The sequence below is a fragment of the Sphaerodactylus townsendi genome, linkage group LG02, assembly GCF_021028975.2.
Source record: "Sphaerodactylus townsendi isolate TG3544 linkage group LG02, MPM_Stown_v2.3, whole genome shotgun sequence".
NCBI classification, from domain to species: Eukaryota; Metazoa; Chordata; class Lepidosauria; order Squamata; family Sphaerodactylidae; genus Sphaerodactylus; species Sphaerodactylus townsendi.
The window spans coordinates 74995755-75015045 of NC_059426.1; the positions used below are offsets into that span (position 1 = coordinate 74995755).

General features: G+C 43.4%; 1 protein-coding gene across 1 annotated transcript in view; it reads left to right on the top strand.

The window, feature by feature from the left end:
- The window catches only part of B4GALNT4 (beta-1,4-N-acetyl-galactosaminyltransferase 4), a 188033-nt gene that overhangs the window by 154938 nt on the left and 13804 nt on the right, over nucleotides 1-19291 (top strand). Inside the window, exons 8-13 of the mRNA XM_048483594.1 lie at nucleotides 1539-1617; nucleotides 3430-3496; nucleotides 12683-12826; nucleotides 15270-15379; nucleotides 16027-16127; nucleotides 17269-17351. Of these exons, the coding sequence (XP_048339551.1) occupies nucleotides 1539-1617; nucleotides 3430-3496; nucleotides 12683-12826; nucleotides 15270-15379; nucleotides 16027-16127; nucleotides 17269-17351 (584 nt within the window). The remainder of the gene's footprint in view (nucleotides 1-1538; nucleotides 1618-3429; nucleotides 3497-12682; nucleotides 12827-15269; nucleotides 15380-16026; nucleotides 16128-17268; nucleotides 17352-19291) is intronic.

A 19291-nucleotide genomic window follows, 5' to 3' on the forward strand; every position in this document is an offset into this window, starting at 1 on the left:
TGTTCTTATGTTCTTATGTAATCACCTTCCCCTTCTCCAAGTGTGTTTGGCTTCATTTCCTTCCCAGCACTTGAGAACCTCTTAAATGTGAAGCATCAAAGTTCTCTCTGCTCACAGAGTTTCTGCCACTGTGGAAAAAAGCCCAGCATCCCAAATGTCTGTTGACTTGGGAAGCTTCAGACTGTGAGCATCTTTTGTATGTTGCAAAAGATGGATGTAGTTACGGTGGCAGTAGCATTCAACACACCAAGCTGGTGAATGTTTCTGAGGAGGGTTTCAGTAGCTTTTTGCTTTCTGTGATCAGGACTGACAGACAACAGTGTTAGAACAGCAGGACATGAGCTGCAATGTCTAGTCTTGGTCAGCTAGTGCAGGGATATGTTATATCTGGAATGGCTAACAGCATTCTCTCAATTTCAGTGTTTTATTTATGCACCCCCTTATAGCCCACCACCTTTTCCTTCATTAGCTCTCTTCTTTGTTCACTTTCCTCTTCAGCATGGATGGTTGTTTTCCAAATGCTTGAAATTGCATAGAAATATATTTAATTATTATCCTTATATTTCAGATGGAATAGGATGGGCGGAAACTAGGGTTGGCAGCAGGCCTAGGGAAACAAGTCCTGTCCTTTTAATAGAGGTGTAATGCATAGAGATTATCAGGTGAAACTTCTCATGACATGGAGGCAAAGAACATCCCCTGGTAAATAACTTCCCATTAAGCCTTGATTAAAAGAACAGGACAATTTTATTCAGGCTTGTTGGCAACCTTAGTGGGAACTAAGGATGGGAGATATCAGCTTGGCTAAGAACTCTTAATGAGTTTATATCTGAAGTCCAGACTTCCCAGTTTTATCTGTGTAACCACTATACTACTTCTTGTTCTATCTTACATCAGAAATTGCCAGATGTTTCCTAATTCTGTGAAAACGTGTATGTTTCATGAGAATATACTGTGCGGATGAAGTGAGCTTTCACACATCTGGACAGTTTACTCCATGAATGCTTCATTTGGGTATGTTTTGTGTGGAATCATGGAAGGGAGGAAAAATACAGGATCTTTTTGAGCCAGCCATTTTCCTGTTTCACCAGTAGTGGACCAAGGGAGTCATTACACATTGAGAGATGCTGGGAATTCAGAGGGTTTGGCTAAAGGGTACTTCTTTTTATCGCTCTGGTACCAGCTAAATCACACTGAAGCTCTCTACAATAACGCATCCTTTTTAGTACTTCCCAGTGAGGAAACTGCTAAGTGAACAGCTAGATAACATCACTGACCTGCCTGCCTTTCTGTGTCAAAAGGTGCACATAATATTAGAGATTCAATTCAAAACAGGGCAGTTGGAAACTGGATTTGCCAGTGTTATCTGTGAGATTCCTGAATGTAATGCTTCTGCCTCATAGGCCCCTGCATCTGCTGTAGCTGAAAATTATCCGAGAGTTTGGTGGTTCCGTCATGGTAACATACAAGCATGGTAGTCTTGTAACATTGGGAAGACACCTCCTGTTTTCTGATGATCCCTTTTGCTTCCTACACAGCCTCCTCTCCTCCAGGCACTACTACTTCGAGCTCCTCCACAAACAGGATGACCGTGGATCAGACCATGTGGAAGTTGGTGTGAGTAAATCCCTTTCTCCTTGAGGTAGAATTAACTGTTAGGAAAATTAAGAAATGGACTGGAAAACAGGCACACTTCTGGCCTTCTGTCTTCTTGCCTCCCGATAAAAATCTTAATAGGAAATAAATCTTTCATGTCCATCAATAATCAGTACTCAAAAAGGCATATTTAACAAAACTTACATTTCTATCAGTTTGAAAATGAATTCAGGCCTTGTTTGCAATCACAGGTTAGGAAATGGTATCTGGCCTTGGAGTACGTCAAAGCACAAATGAAATCACACTACAAGGAAATCAGTTCCAGCCATTCAGTGCCAAGCAGCCAAGCAAAGAAAAATGTGTTGTTGTTTTCTTAGCTTCTTTAATTGGTTTTATCATAAAGCAGAGGGAGGAAAAGCCTTTTCTCTCCTGTTTTAGAACATGAGAATGTCTTTTCTTTTTCAAATTAATTGTATCCCTCTCCTGAGTAGAAACCAGGGAGAGTGGAGGATGGATTTCCTAGCTGGTTATTTCTTAAACTCTTTTATTCTCAAGATAAAATGTCTCCCATCACCCAGAAATGTTAAAACAGCCTTATTTTCATGCCTCCCAGTGGAGCTGTGTTCCCTCTACAGAAGCCTTCACTACACTGCAGGCAGCTAGAAGTGAAATATTAGTCTTCTTAAACAGGCTCCATTTATCCCACTTCTAAATTAAAAGCAAGAAGAGCCGTTCAGTGCGAATTCTCTCTCCTTCCACTGGCTGCTGTCCCTTGCTGTGAAAAATAATTCTAGGCCACATTTCTTTCAAGTGAAAAAATGGGATGATTTTTGCTTCTATATGATGTGCACCAATTGTCTGGTTGCTCCAAGCTAGGAAGAAACACATATGCATGCAAGGTTGTTCTCCCTGCTCATCAGCTACTTAGCCCATCTGTGTAAACACTAAAATTGCAGGATGAACAGCATATGGACCTGTCTAAAAGCAAGTATGTAATCTAGACAGATGAACATTGACACATTAATGCCTTTGCCACTTTGCACAATGTCCAAAAGCTTGTCAGTCATTACAGGGGGCCTTCAGGCAACAGAATTAACACTAATAAAGCTCTCGCCTGCAGTGGGTAATTCACTACTGGTGGTACAGTATTATGCCCCACGTGATATTGTGGGAGGAGGGTGAAGTTTGTTTACTGCAAAAGAGATTGTGCTTTATTGCCAGACAGACACAGGTACACAGCCTGCAAAGAGTTTAAGCAGAGCACAATTATAGGGAAAAGCCAACAGCTTAATTATGTGTTGTTGGTGTTACGGGTGCGTAGGGAAGAGATTGGTGTGTGCCACTTAAATTGGCTTCCTTTTAAAGGCCTATCTATGTACGCTGCACAACTACTACAGTAGGAAATGCTGGTGTGGTTTTTTTTAAAACTGGAGTTAGATTTTTTGAAAAAGATTCACCAAATGACATGAGTTGGGTGTTAGGGAAGGCATTCATTGTAGTGATGGCAAAAGTTCTATCCACTGGATACTTGTGCAGCCAGGTACTTATGCAACTATCCACTAGCGCAGCCAGATTGTACACAATATTCATAGCCCACTTGCTGATCAACATAAACATATATGTTTTTGAAAGCAGGAGAAGTTCTCTAAGGGGCAAAAATACCAGCTGTGTGCACAAGTTGGGACTGTGGCAAGCAACATTCTGGACCCTGTCATATTCCTCCATCTTTCCATTCCTGCCTGCTGTAATTGTTCCAGCTCTTCATCATCATATTAATGAGCATTCAATTGCACATAATGTGAATGGACTTTTTCACTTTCCTGTCTCTTTCAGTGGCGAGTTTTCCTTCCCAGCTTCAGGTTTGAAGTGGTTGATTCTCCCTACATCTCACTGTATACAGGTAAAGACCCTATCTGAGTTTGTTACACAGGCCCTCTTGAAGCCCAGCACATTAGACTGCAATGAGTGCATGAACATCATATGCGCACAAAGGATTCCTGCATAAAAAAATATCATGCATAAAGAGCAGTTTATGTGCATGGTATGCAAAATTTTGTATGGTTAAAAAGTCTTGTCTATATTTAGTCCTTTTTCTATCCTAAAAAAAGCATTATGGCATAAGTCTCAACTTTTTGGCCTAGTGAATGGAGAGATGGACTTTACCAGTAGAGGGATACAAATGCTGCTAAGGACAGACACACTCATAATCCGTTGCCTCAGAACAATGCAATCAGCCTCACAAACAAGAGGTGGTGTGCTGCATCCAGTTAAACTCCCTATGCAACAATCAGTCCAGGCAGTAGTAGCCAGAAAAATATTCAAGCTTTCCTCCTTCAGTGATTTTTCTCTGCTGACCATGCCATCAGCTGCCCGCTTAGCTCCTCTGAGTTCTTGTTGCTCCTTACCTAGCCGGCTTGTTGCTTCTTTCAACCAGCAACCTGTTTCCTTCTGTGGGCTTCATTGCCTGCTGGATTCAAGTAAGATGTTCACCAAAGCAAGCCACCCTGCCCACTTCCAGTCTTCTGGAGATGTTACCTTGCCATAGCATGGTTCCCCAAGTGCAAGCAGATAACCATTAGTCAGAGGAAATATGACGTGTTGTGCTTGGTTGACTTGTGGTCCTGAACTTGTTAAAGTCACAGAGTATAAGGTTAAAAGCAAAACAGTAAGCACAGAGTGATTCCTATGATTCTAATTGGGGTAAGTTTGGTTTTCTGGCCAGAATTTGGCAGGCACAGATTGACTTGGATATGTATTTACTTTTCCACTAAACCAGGAAGGCTAAGACCAAAATTCTGTGCACACCTTTGTGGGATTAGTTCCCATTAAAGTCAGTGGCCTAAATCCAAGCACTCCACTCAGCAAAGTCTGAAGATGTCTCTAGCCAAAGGTTCCTTCCTCCAACTTAAGAGGCTATTACTCCAACAGAAGAGCCCCTTAAATTGAAGGAACTTGCTCCAGCATAAGGTAGGCTACCACTCAGTGGGAATGGTTTCAGAAAATAATTGTTGAGCTGAAAATGCTCTTGAAGTTATTTAATGCTACCTGCATTAGATCTTCCACCTGAAACAGTTTAGTCCCCAATATTCATGTTACTGAAAGCAAAGTGAATGTTCCATGTTTGCAAGGTGAAAAAAAAGTCTTGATAAAATAGTTCCTGAAAACCAAACAAGAGAGCCATGTAGTTTGTAATGGCCTTTCATAAAAAGTCAACAGTCGTAGGCATGGAAAGCTCAACTGTATTATGTTACTTGATAGACCTTGTGGGTGTGCTGCAGAAGAAGCGGTCCTGCTTCTTCTTCAAAGGCTGCTGCTGCTGCCCTTTCACTTTGAGCCTTCGTTCGTCTCAAACAAAAAAGGAAGAGTCCAGCACAGAAGCACCGCTGGCAAGCACCCATCAGCCACTGTTCCCCAAGTTGAGTTATGAGCACCTGTCTTGTAAACAGGGATGGATAGTATTGAGTTTAATTAAATCCATAGATCTTCTGCTTCTTTCCTCATAACCTGGCCTAACAGTTGGAGGTGTTTGATGAATAGATCCTTGCCTGGCACTCAATACACAATGTGTTTGCAATTAAGCATCCTGTAGAAGGTGGAAATAAGGTGGAGGGGCTGGGTGAGTCAGCCTCTTCAGCACCAAAGTACAAGGACTGGATTAGCATGAGAGGAATAGGGGCAATTGGGATATTGACAGAAGTGCCTGCAAGAAAGATATGGTGTGAGGGGATCTGGCCTTCTGGCTACATCCGTCACTGTGAGTTTTCTCCTCTGCCCTCTGATCTGCAGCTTGTACCCCACAAGAAGTGATGCTTTTCGTTATTTCACTCTCTGCCTGCAGCTTTTTACTGTGCTGAGGGACAGTTATTATGCAGGAGTAATTGAAATAAGTGCTACAAAAACTATGTCATCTTTTATGCATAGACTAGACTGGAACATTCTGTTTTAGCTCGTAGTGTTCCTAGGTACTGTAAAGATCATAGCATTTCTGCAAAAGGGGTTCTGAAGATGTGTCCAGTTTGATGTCAGCGTATTCAACTAACCCATGCAGTCTACAGTGGTGTTCACTTTTATTAAGCTGCAGCAAATATGACTGAACTTTGAACCCTGAGCAAGTGACTTGCACTATTGCTGGTGCAATTGCAGGCATGGGTACCATATGGCTTCAGGAATCATGTCAGCAGTGGGTTGCAGGAGTAAGTAGTGACCTCAGTGAGAACTTAATGCCCAGCCTTGCTCATCCACTCCTGTCCACCCACTCAGTCCTCTCATGCATTTCCTTGCCTAGTGCTACCTACCCATAGTCCCACTCTTATTTTTGCCTTGCAGCTGCATCTTCCTCCCTCCCTTCCAAAACATTAAATTCCAGATCCCTTATTTTAAGCATTCTTAAGGACCATACCATCTGCAAGCTTCCAGAGATTGGGCCTTTTCTGCTGATCAGAGAACCTAAACATGAACCAAACTTTTAAATTGCCCAAAGAGAGCTACAAAAGGAATGTGGCAGTCAAATTTGCCTCAACTAAGAGTAAATAGCCTTTTTTTTTTGCTTAGCAGCTCTCCAGTTTGGCCTTGTCCTTCTTTTATTACTATTTTAATTTTTTTCAGTGTTCTAAAAATAATACATGCTTGTGACATAAAACAGAACAATAAGAAAACAGTAGAATATATTCAACATAACTTGCAAATACAGTGGTTCTCAGCCCTCTCAGGACAAATGCAATAACAATGTATTTTCCCATGCCTGATTCAATTGACATGTTAGTTCTTCTGACATCTTCCTAAGATCATATCCTGTTCCAAGTTTAATTAAGGACTGTCATTTTTCCAATCGCGAAGTGGTTGTGGAAGCTATACCTTTCCAAGCCCACTTAACAGCAAGTTACTTATTCATTCTAGTACATAACAAATCCTTCACCCAATCCCTTTTCTAAATTGGAATTCTATAATATTACTTCTGGTGAGAACTTTTGTCTTGAATTTCAAGCAGCCCAAGTTCCCCTCACATTTCATCCCACTGGGAAGTGCCTGTATTAGAGTGAGCACAGAGCTATTGACACAAAGAGGTGGCTGGCAAGGCTGCTTCTTGCTGTATTGTACCAACTCCAGAGGGTTGACAAGGGTGAAAACTTGCACTGTCAGAGAGCTAAACAGATGTGACCAGAAAATCCATGAGGCACATTTTATAAATAAGAATGAGGTGATGGTTAGGGTTGTGTGCTCAGTGATTTAAAGCATGAAGGCTTCACTGTTTTATTTTAGCCTCAAAGTTCTTATATCATACCCTTCTTCTTTTTTTGCATTGCCAAGTATGTGTGACTCCTGGGGTCAGGCACCCAAAACAAATGTGTGTTTATATTTGAATCCTATTTATCATAAGCCACCTAAGGATGGGGGTGGGTGGGGTGGGAGCTTTAGAGGTATATTCATTGGAGCTTTAGAGGTATATTCAACCTTCAATTTTGGGAATTAGAGACTAGAGTTGCTTTCATAGGGTCAAAAGCATCTTTTCACTAATCACTGTTAGGAAAGCTTTAATCACAGCAAGACTCAAAAGCTCACAGAATTTGTGTTCTGCTTTAATATGAAGATTAGTTGATTTTTCTGATTTGCTGTTGTGCTGCCAAGGCGGGAGTGCCCTGCAGGTGCCTTGTTATTAGCTTTCTAGGAACTGTATTGACAAAGAATTAAAAGTTTGTGGAAAGAGACAAAACATGCTGAGAATTCACAGATTGACCCAGAGAGTTTGGCCCTGTTGGCTCCAACTCCTTGCCTCTTGGAATTGTCTTTCCATTGTCCCACATTTGGTAGTCAGACAACCCAACCACAAGAGTCCCATGTTCTATTCTAAAACATCATCTTGGAATCTTCAAGTAACATCGTCACTTGGATTTGAGTCAGCAGAACCCTTTTGATTCTATTGAATTCAGGCTGAGATCAGGTGGCAGGCTTCTGTAGATGAGGTTGGGATTGACTTTCCCCAGTCTACCATGCTCTCCTATTTTGGTTCTGGTGGGTTTTCTGGGCTGTGTGGCCGTGGTCTGGTGGATCTTTTTCCTAGCGTTTCGCCTGCATCTGTGGCTGGCATCTTCAGAGGTGTATCACAGAGGGAAGTCTGTTACACACTGTGTCCTGCTGCCTGGACACAGTGTGTTACAGACTTCCCTCTGTGATATACCTCTGAAGATGCCAGCCACAGATGCAGGTGAAATATTAGGAACAAAACCCACCAAAACCAGTTGAATCCAGCTGTGAAAGCCTTCGACAATACATTGAACATCTCTCCTATTTTGTTTTTTAAAAAATAGCTTTGCTGCATATACTAGATACAAATACTTCTACATTCTGGGTCTCCTTAACCACGTCATAATCTCTGAGACCTCTTCTGGCAATGTTCAGTATTCAGCTACAGCAACAACCTCCACAAGGAAATACTACATGGAAGTTTCTCATCCATGTAGGGTTGAGGATCATGTTCATGGATCCATTTGGGAAATGTCTCTGCTTTCTGAAGGAATGTTTTTGCCCCACACGAAAGCAGGAGTGTGATTGCTCTAAAAAAATCTATTCAAGATGCTGCACAGGAAGCAGCTTCTAGTTTCTGTCTTTAAAACGAGAATTGGCATAGCCTATTTGACAAGATTGTAGCAAGAATAATAAAGATGTTGCACCACACAGTGCATACGCACTGAATAAATGATCAATGGAAATAATAGAGGCAGAGCAATTCTCTTGCGTACCTGCTCAGCTGCAGCCAGCCATGGCATTATACTGGCCCTGCTACTCTGCTCCCTAAAGGATTTGGTTACACAGCAGCTAGCAGGAAAAAGAGCCAGTAAGTGGGTTTCAGTAACCACAACCGTGTCAGCATCCTCAGCAGCCATGCCATAGCTTGCCATACAGGTATTGTTGTGAAGGGATGAGGCCTTGACATTTACAGGCCCCTTCACAGTGAATGAGTACTCGACTTGGCACCTGTGCAGCCTGACTGAGGGCATGGGAAGATGTGGTGGGGGTGGGGGAAGTCATGAGTTGTGCCACTGCAGCCATATGCAACTGTGCAAACATATGTCCCTCTCAGCCAGGTAACATGGAGGAGGCTGAGAGAGGAGCCTCCCAAGGCTTCCTCCAGAGTTTTGTATTTTGCCTCTTACTTTTGCTTTGTTCACCTAAAAAGGTGAATTGGAACAACCACATTTGCCCTTATTTCGTTATTTTAAGCATTTTATTAATTTACTTTGTAACAAATTCACACACATACCCTTCTTGATTGGCATTCAACAGAGTGACACACATAAACTATCTTGGCACCTGAGAATTACTGGCAAGTGAGCATGACTATGGAGTTTTAGTGTCAGGTACCTCTGCTGGGCTTCCAGCAGACTTAAAATGACCCACACAAAGGGAAATGCTAACATAAGAGGAGAGACGTAATAACACTATTCCCTTCTTTTCTTGTTGGCAACTAGGTCGTGTTAGCAAGCCATTCCTCTTTCAGTGGAATGATACACAGTGCAATTAACTTCCCCAGTGTATAGTATAGTTCTCCCTTTCTTGCTATAAAGTCTTGGCTTATTTATTACCTGAAGAGAGAAGCAGACCAGAATCCATAAAGTTCAGCATGACTGAGTAACTTTGTGCTGCTTTGGCTTCGCAGATTGAAGCAGTGAGGACCTTGCCTGCCCTTTTCCCTTCCCCAGTTATGAATCTCCAAGCCTCTGTCATGTGAATGGAGAGGCAACCAGATTGTTAAACTGACACTTGGCTTTGCTGGGCAGGTCAGCCACATTGAAACCTGCATCAGTTGCTTTTAATGAATTACAGTGGCAGGGGGGATGTCACTTGGGAAGCAGTTTTCCATTGAATCTGCTTCAGAAGATCACACAAGGAAGTAGCTCTGTACACATCTGTACTCCGACACTGTTTAGCCCTGTGCTTTGAGGAAATGTTTCTTCCTCCCAGAAAGTTGCATTTTGTTTCTTTGTTCTTTTGTCATTAATTCATGTCTGATTTGTGGTGACTTCTGGTGGGGATTTCAAGGCAAAGAGATGTTCAGGTGGTTTGCAATTGCCTGCCTCTGCATCACAACCTTGTTATTGCTTGGAGGTCTCCCATCCAAATACAAGGTCAACCCTGCTTAGTTTCTGAGATCTGATGAGGGGAGGCTGAAAGAGGTGGAAGACTTCCCCTCTGTTGGCTTTGGTATAAATCTCAGGCTGCTCATCCTCCCGTCCATAGTTCCCTTCTTCCTCCTTTATAAAAATCACTTTTAAAATATGTATGTAATTTGTGCCATTACAACCAATCATCACAATCTCATTGATAGAGTCTCCCACTAGTTATTTCTATCTGAAGCTAAACCTTGTCGGTTCACAGTCTCAGCCTGGTGATCATATTGCCCCCATACATACACCCACACCCCATGCCTTTCTGTTTCACTGAATGCTGCAGCATAGCTCACCAGGGAAAACAAACAAATGAAGCCTTTTAAAGGAATTGTGGAGGAGGCACATTGTAAAGGGATTGTGGAGAAGCCCTGAGAAACCCACCGGTCACACTCAAAATGAGCACATTCCCCTTCAGTCTGGAAGTTTCCTGGGCTCTATGCAGGGGAAAACCTGTGCAGAACTAGCCCAAGTCTTGGCTGTGTGCGGTGCAACTTCATTGTTTGCGAGGAAAATAAATGAACAGAGCACAGCTTGCAATTTCAGGAGGATTATCACATGTATAAAAAACTTATACACATTAGTACTGGAAGAGCAGAATAAATGTGGGTCTGAATGTACCCAAAGACCTGGGCTTTTTCACATGAGGACTGGCTCATGTGGATTCCCCATGGCTGCTGTTGCCGCTGCTGATCCAGTGCATTAACAGTGGGACTTCCTCCTGGCAGGCTTCCCTGTATTTTTACTGCACTGGGCAGCATCCTCCCCAACCCATGAGTTTTCCAGGTTTTTTCTTAATTGGCAGTTAAATGTCATTATATTGAGTATTAGGTTCACTGAATCCTCAGCTTTCATTTATTTAAATGCTTTGTTTTTCTTGAGCTCGAAGGGGAAATCCCTGGGAGCCCCACCAGCGCAGGAGGAGCACAGCATCATGTCTGCAGGATGTAGCCCCTTTTATTGTAGAGATATAAGAAGAAAGGGGATTGGCAAGTTAGTTTAAAATCTAAATCTGGGGATTCAGAGAACCTGATACACGGGAAGTTACAATGTTTTAACAATACATGTGATTTTCAGTTGCCAATTGAAATAACATAACAAAACGGGGTGTGTGTGTGTGTCATGATTGCTGCATGGTGGAAATGATTGTTGTGGGGAAATCTGGACTTAAACACTCACACAACGACCATCCAAGCCTTGATGTGATCCTTCCTCAAACTTCACAGTAAAGCAGGTTTGGTAAAGATCAGAGAAAAGCCAGGGAAATCCACAATACTTTAGAAAAGCTGGGAGAAGAACCCTTTCCCCCAATAGTGTTAAATGCAGGACAAATAACCCCTGTGGAAAAGTTGTGCATTTGGACAAGTCCTCTTTAGTTATCCTGTCAGAAAAATCATGATGGTTTGAATTGACAGCGAGTTTTCTGGCCTTCATTAGCCTAACTTACAGTGGTGCTCCTGTCTCGCTCAGCAGATTAAGTAGGGCACAGGTTGGCTCCAATAGGCAGCTAGGGTTACTGGTTTGTAGCATCTTCTCCAGAAGATCTGTGATAGTTCAGAACCGAGTGAAGCTCTCCTGCCTTAAAGCTGTGAGCACAGTTTTGTACAGCTACAAAACTGCCTCCTTTCCTGTAACTGTAGTGCTGACAGGCGGTTTCCCATGAGTGCCATAACTCATGTAGCTGTGGAGTCTTTGGCTGGCTGCTTTGTGTTTTTTGTGCTCTAGCTCCATGGTGGCAAACCTATGGCACTCCAGATGTTCATGAACTACAATTCCAATTGGCCATGCTGGCAGGGGCTGATGGGAATTGTAGTCCATGAACATCTGGAGTGCCATAGGTTTGCCACCACTGCTCTAGCTCAACAGAGGTGGCGGCTGTGTTTCTCCCTGCTCGCTAGGATTTAAGGGGAACCCAGATAAACAGATAGCGACAGACAACAGCACTTCCAATTTCTAACACTTCCTGATTGCCTTGCTTCAGTCACCTAGTAGGATCCAGGCAAACAGCCTCATCTAATAAACATGACATTAGAGGCAGCCAGTATTTAATTGATGTGGCATTTTGTTCCTCCAGACACTCCTGATGTCGTTCTTGGCAGCGGTTTCGCAGTTGGGGAGCGGCAGAGCTGTGCTTTGCTTTTCTGAGCACTTTCATCCCAGAAAAAAGTATTACTTGCTTGTTTTTTTCTGCTCAGAGAGTCAAGATTTCAGAATAAACCTGGTGTAGGATTTACCAGTGGACGAATGGTAGTCCAAGTGAGAAGTATTGCAAGGCAGGGAAAATTCTAGGCCTGCCTGGACCAGTGTAGTATCGCCATGGCTATGGTCTGTTAGGGACTTTTGGGACATATAAGGAAGGCAGCTGGTGCAGAATTGTTTGAGGAGTGAAGGAAGTACAGTGGAACCTATTGCTGCAGGATTTATGTGTGAATAATATCTATCAGGAAAGTGGCAATTTGTTTTCTGCTTCAGTAGTGTTGTTATGATTCAGGCCACAGTCTTGACTCCTGGAGGAAACCAAGTGCCTGGTAGCTAATATTTGTTCCCAAAGGAACTTGAGGAACTGGACAAATTAAAATGGGTCTGGGACTCAGGCACATGCCACACACGGACACACAGGCCAAGTCACGGCTGCTGAGAAGGAATGTGTCTGCCTGGGAAAGAAGTTATGAAGAGCACTGGAAGTGGGAAGCCTGTTGAGAGGTGGCTGCTACTAGTAATCAGTTGAAGAAGGATAGCTGGCTCACTCTGGTTCTAGATAAGCTGCTGGCTTGAGGAAGGCATAGAGATGTTCAGAGTCTTCCTAAGAGGTGCTTACTTGCCTTTGACTGTGGGTGTGGGAAATTTTAGCAACATTTAGAAAATGCAAGGCTGCCTCTTTTCTTCTGAACCCCCTTTTCCCCCCTCCTCCCTTCTTTCTTTAGATGAATCCAGTCTGAAAATGAATGAGGTGGAACATGTGCCTCAGTCTCTTGCCAGCCATGCTGGCAGCTACCTCTGGAGAACACAGAGAGATGAGCATGGAGCAGATATGCTCAAGCCTGACCCACGAGATACTTTCTTCCTCAGTAAGTTGAGAGCTTCTTCTAGCAAAGACTGCCTGTTTGTTGTTGGACCATGTGTGAAAATTAAGGGAACTAGGAGCTGTGGCAAGAAAAGGAGAGTCAAAAGGCATTTTTGAAACTTCTGCAACTGTGTGTGTGTGTGTGTGTGTGTTTTTGTGGCACCAGGCTGAACCAGAGCCCAGAACTTGATCACAGTGGTGGAATCCCCACTGCTGATTAATCGCGTGATACTCCCGTGAAATATCCCCGCTGCCTGATCGCCGAACAGGGATTCATCCCGATTCTGGCGCTCCCTCTCCCCCTAATCGCGTGTTTTTTCAGAACCTGCATGTATGTGCACCATTTCCAAAAACACGCACCAGATCCAGATCAGTGGGGAGGATCAGGGTTTCAATTTAGATTTGATTTCCCGCCGTTGGCAATGACGCAGAGCCTCAAAGCCAATCAGAGCACAGTGAGCTGTGCACGATTCGCGTGCAGCCCTTTTTTTTCGTGCCAGCGGAGGCAACATGGCATTGTTTAAACGTGGGCACAATGAGCAGAAGCTGTTTAAACATGGGCACAAGTAGCAGAAATTGTTGAAACGTGGGCACGAGTAGCAAATCAAAAGAAAGCAGCATAGGCAGGGAGATTATGCGTTTGCATCTACGTGCTTATGTAAGCACGTATTCTCGCGACAATTTTTTTTTTAAAGTTCCCACCCCAACACTGCATGACAGCCAATCAGGATAGACCCGCTGAGCTGCTCGCTTGTTCGTGGGGAGCGTAACATTGTTTGAATCCGTGATAGGTATCAATGTCTTCACTAGAAACATGCTGCAGTGGGGGGAGGGTGAAACCTCGATGAAAAGGTTCTGTTTCTTTTGAAACCTGGTTGTATCTGCATTTAATTTTCAGTGGGGATTCGCCCAGTGACCCTTCCTAGTTATCCTTATCTTGTCCTCCTGTCCCACACACAGAGGTGATCAGTGGAGCTTAGGACACAGCAGCTGTGTTGGTGAGGACTCTTTGCAATCAGGCAGCCGCACATGATGGCATCCCTTTGAGTGGCACACGCAGGTGCAGCCAACACTGGCTGCCAATATGGCCACTGCCCCTCACCACCACTTTCTCCCTCATGGAGTGCCAGAGGACAGTGAAGAAAGACACAGTTACATGGCTAACTCAACCGAAGCACATGGCTTGAGCTCCCCCTCCCCCCCAAAAGGGAAGGTCACCCACAAGGACAGCATGCCCACTCGCCTGTTCCTAACCAATACTTCAACTAGCAAAAGTGCTGAACACCAGCAAAGACATGGGAACTGCAGTCTGCCATAGCCTGCAATGCAAGAATGCCCAAAGTGAACTGCATGTGATTAGTCCTTTGGGTGCTACTGGCCTTGTGCTGTATTTTGTTGCTCAACAAAATCGAGGACCAGTGGAACCTGGAGGAAAGGCAACACTGATCCCAGAATGAAGTTCTCTTAGTCAAAGCTCACCCACTCAGATGAGTGAACAGGTGACTGATGATTCCAGGGAATGCCTTGTCACCCAATGACTTTAGACTTTTGAGAAATAGTAACAAGGTATCCAGTATGGCCCTTGAGCCTTTGCAGGCAGCTCCAGGCTAGAGATAGGGTTGCATTAGAGATGGAATCAGGCATGCTCTACCACAACATGCTTATGAGTGGAGTGGACTTGTTGGGCAGATGGCTGCCTGAATCAGCATGCTTGAACCAGTGAGACACCAGCCTCATAGCAGAGTGGCAGAATCCACTCACAGAGGAGCTGAGTGTTATGCTAGCATATCTCAGAGATACACTAATGTATCACAAAGATACACCAGCATAGCAGCTGGTTGGCTTTCTTGAGTGCTTTCTCTCCCCATGGTGCTGTTTTTCTGGATAAACAGGCCTAGTCCTCAAACACAAAAGATTGGATGGAATGTATTTCTATATTACTTCAGGATGCAGGTGAGGACACAAATCACGGAATTCTCCTGTATAGGAAAAAAACATTTTTGAGGTGATATTCCATCATGTGAAGTTTCTGCTGTGGTTTGAAATGGTACAGTCCAAAAAGAGGTTTGCCGTGTTGCCTTCTGTTTGTGAAAGCCAGATATTATTAAGCCATCCCTCTGCCTGCTGGATTTTTGGCAGCACTGCATGCACATTTTCTAGTTTATGCGCACAACTTAGAAACTTTTTTGGGGGGGGGGGAATTCTTACAGCAGAATTCTGCAGAGGTTATCTTCCTGCTCCACCCCACCCCATCCCTCTCTTGCAGAATCATGGCCCTGGATATACACCCAGTCCAGGCTGTCTGGTGTTTATTCTGAATGTAGAAGACAAAACCTAGGGAGGTTTAAGCTTGGTTGGGGCTCAAAAACCTGAATGACCTGTATGGAGAACCTGTATGGAAAAGCTTGAAGCTGTGGCTTCTTTTTTGTTAACTGCCTGTATCTCAGCTCCCCAGATCGACCCATCCCATGTGGAGAATGTGCTGGTACCCTGTGCTTACAGCCCCACGTATGTGGTGAAGGACTTCCCAATTGCCCGCTACCAAGGCCTGCAATTTGTAAGTGTCCCATAGGGTCTAGATCCATATTCTCTGTCTATGGGGAGGTATCCTAGAATGTTTCTCCATTCTTCTTGCCATCCCTTGCCCTTGTGCACCGCTACTTCTGTATTTATTGATACCTAACATAATCCAGGGAACATCATTGGATTTGTGTGGGTGAACAAAACTTGTATTAGTAGAGTTCAAAATGTTTTAGCAGCATCTGGACTGGTATCAGTGAACCAGGAAGGAAGGGTTATGTGGTTCAGAATGGAAGGGGAACTACCTGGGCTCCATCTGAGCACTGAAAATCCTAGTTTGATTCCTTTCCAATGGACAGAGCTTGTCTGAAATTTGTTTTTGAGTAAGACAGCCAAGTGTAGAATCTGCATCACAGTGCAGGCAGGTAGTATTCCTTCTGTCTTTGTCTCCCCAGAGGTTTGCCCCATAACTTTTTCTGTTAGAACAGGGCTGTCCAAGGTCTGGCCATGCCAGCAGGGGCTGATGGGAACTGTCGTCCATGAACATCTGAAGCCCCAGAGTTGGACACCCTTGTATTAGACTATGTAATTCTCCCCTTTCTCTTCCTCCACCTTCCTTTCTGTGGAAGCTGGAAACATACATACCTTGCTGTGACTCTTCTCACCAGGTTGCCCCTCCCACAGGTCTACCTCTCATTTGTCTACCCCAATGATTTCACCCGGCTTACGCACATGGAGACAGAGAACAAATGCTTCTACAGAGAGTCTCCTCTTTATCTGGAAAAGTAAGTATAAAACAGAAGTAGTTTAAAAAATACAATAGGCTGGCTGCCATGGTGCTAAGAGCTCAGTCCTCTGGAAAAGTCATCTGATGTTCTGCGTTTGGGAATGGAGAAGCAGCTGGTACTGATAATTGTATTCTGCTATTTGACAATTAAATGCTTCAGCTTTATGATCTGAGGGCATATTTAATGTATCTATTCATGTTTTATTCTTGTTTTCTCTTGTTTTACAGTGCAAGTTTTAAACTTTCATGTAGTGTACTCTTGGGCTTTTTAGAATTCTGTAATCCACTTTAAGAATGGTTATTGAGAGGTGGTGTATAATCATTTAAAATAAATTCGTTAATTAAATGTCCACTTAAAATATAAAGTATGAATGTAACAAATACATGTTTGCATACACGTATTAAGGTGATCAGGGATCTCCTTGCTGATGGCAAACCCAGCTTCTCTGCGGTCAACTCTTGGATCCAGTAATACCCTTTGTTTCAACCCCCTGCACTGTAGAGGTTCTTTGGCCCTTGATTGTCTGCTGCATTTGACAGAAAATGTGGTGGTCACTGAGTTTGTCGTTTCTGATACAGACACTGGGAAAAACACCAGCCAAATTTTATAGTACCTTCCAAGTAGCAGGGGGCTTTTTGTAATTAGTGTGACAGCATCGGCCAAGGACAACTTTGTGTTCCTCTTTCCTCAGCCTCCATATTGCTCCATGTTATGTTCATGTGGCCACTCTTGCACTTGTGGTCCATCTGGTAAACAAGCAAGATATTATTTAGTGCCCTCTTCTTCTACCTGAGGGCTCTGACTCTCAATTTCAACAAAAGTCTCTAACCATCAATAGCTGAATATTGTATATATTTAATAAACTATTTAGGATACCATTTCATGGATGTAATAAAAGAGACTCTGACCCATACAAGCTAACATACAGTCAGGCTGCTTGGGGGTAGCATGCTGTGGGACTCTTTATTTTTTTACTTGCAAGAGACCACCAGATCTGCCTCTGTGCAAAGTAGTTTGGAAGCCAATTACAATACCAGCACCCCCCAAGCTAAAACTGACAAGCCATCATTAAGCTGCACATAATTGTGTCTGTTCATCCTGCATCTGAGATTTTGTCACCTCTCCCCCCACCTCCCAGATTTGGCTTTTACAAGTACATGAAGATGGATGATGAGGAAGAGAATCTTCACCAGAGAGCCTTTCTGTTCCTGAACCCTGAAAGTAAGTTGTCCCTGAGAAATCAAGATGGGAACTGCTTTGATCTTTCCATTCATTTTATGGACATTTTTAGCTCTGCATGTACTACTGGTATTTCAACAGGCAAATCTGCTGACCCATATGCTTGCTGGGATTGTATTCCCAGCTCTGGCAAGCTTGTCTCTGGTCAAGGCTGTGCAACAGAGTGCTTGATAAGGAAGGAAGGGTATCTACTGGAGAGAAGAAATGACTCTACTTGGACACTTGCAAGAGCAGAGGATGCATCTTCCTCAATGGCATACAGAGTGACCTCCTGTCTTTATTCCTATATATTCTACTTTTTATCCACAACTCCCCCATCAGGGATCATCACTTGGTATTTGCAGCCCCAGGCTGTGATTTCTGTGTAAGTTAGATGGATGCTTTCTTTTAACAACTCTGACATCCTCACTGGTGCCTGTTTAAAGAAGGAAGTACAGAGAACTCTTTTTCATTATACCAAGTAAAATAGACAATGGTTTGTGCATATGCTACTGGCTACCTCCCTGAAGAATGTCAAAACCACTTAGTATTTAGCTTCTTGTTATATTTTATAGGGGATTATTTTTGCATCCTTGCAACATGGTATGATCTCTGCCTACAAATGCATCTCTGCCACAAGTTTCCAAAGTTCATTTACGCATGTGGCTTCTACAGTCCAAAGACACATTACCCAATACCTATTTGTCCTGATAGCAACTTTTTGATTGTGCTAAAATGCAATCAATACTTTCCTCACTCTAAACCATGTTTGTAGCAGTGAGAAGATTAGATCTCAGACTTTCACCATTCCTTTGGCATGCAGTACTGGGAAAGGGTCGCGCCACTAAACTTCTAGTTCTGCCCCAAAGACAGCCCAATTGTGAATTTGAAATTAATTGTGAAAAGTCTGAAAAATTTTCAGTTATTCTTCCTTGGATGAAGTTATTTGGTTTGCATGTATAATTTTGACCCTACATAGATTTTTTGCAAAGATAGATAAGAAAGAGAAAAGATACCCCAGATATACTCCAGCGTATAGAAGCCGTGTTTAGTTTCAGCCCTGTTTAAAAGGCATTGAGAAAAGCCCCCACTAAGCTTATAATGCTAAGAGTCACCATTTTCTATCAATGGCAAGCAGGCTGGGGGCGGGGTGGGACAACCTCCCTGCCGCCCAGAAGCCCCTTGTTGCTGCCCTCCTCCAGGGTGAGGGGGGAACCCCAAGGCACCCTGGCTGGCTGGGCTTCCTCAAACCGGGAGGCAGAGGGAGGTCCTTATTTGGGCAGTGACATCAGGGGGAGTCACTGTCCAAATAAGGACCTCCCTCTGTCTGCCAGCTAGCTGGGCTTTGTCAAACCCAGCTGGCAGGCAGAGGGAGGTCCTTATTTGGGCAGTGACTCCCCCTGATGTCACTGCCCAAATAAGGACCTCCCTCTGCCTCCTGGCTTCCCACCCTCAGCTTATACCTGAGTCAATAAGTTTTCCCAGGTTTGGGCAGTAAAATTAGGTGCCTCGGCTTATACACGGGTCGGCTTATACACAAGTATATACGGTAAGTAAAATGAAGGTCAAAAAGGATGTGCAAGCAGAAAGATTATTACCAAGGTGAGGAGGAAATGACAAGCATTTGTATCAGCAAAAAATAAAAGACCTACACACAGATGGTTACAAGAAAATATATTAGAACAGGGAAGTCTCAGAATGTCCCGGGTCTTTTCAGCATGTATTGGTATATGATTTTTGCTTCTTTTTGCTACTAGTTGTTGCATTGTTGGTTTTTTTTGTCTCTTCTTCTTGATCTATGTGTATGATCTAATATATTTTCTTGTAGCCATCTGTATAGTAGGTCTTTTTATTTTTTGCTGATTCCTCTGTTCCACCACATTTTGTATATATTTTGCTGTTTACTTTAAGCATCTATACCAGGCAGAGCCCAAAATAGCTTT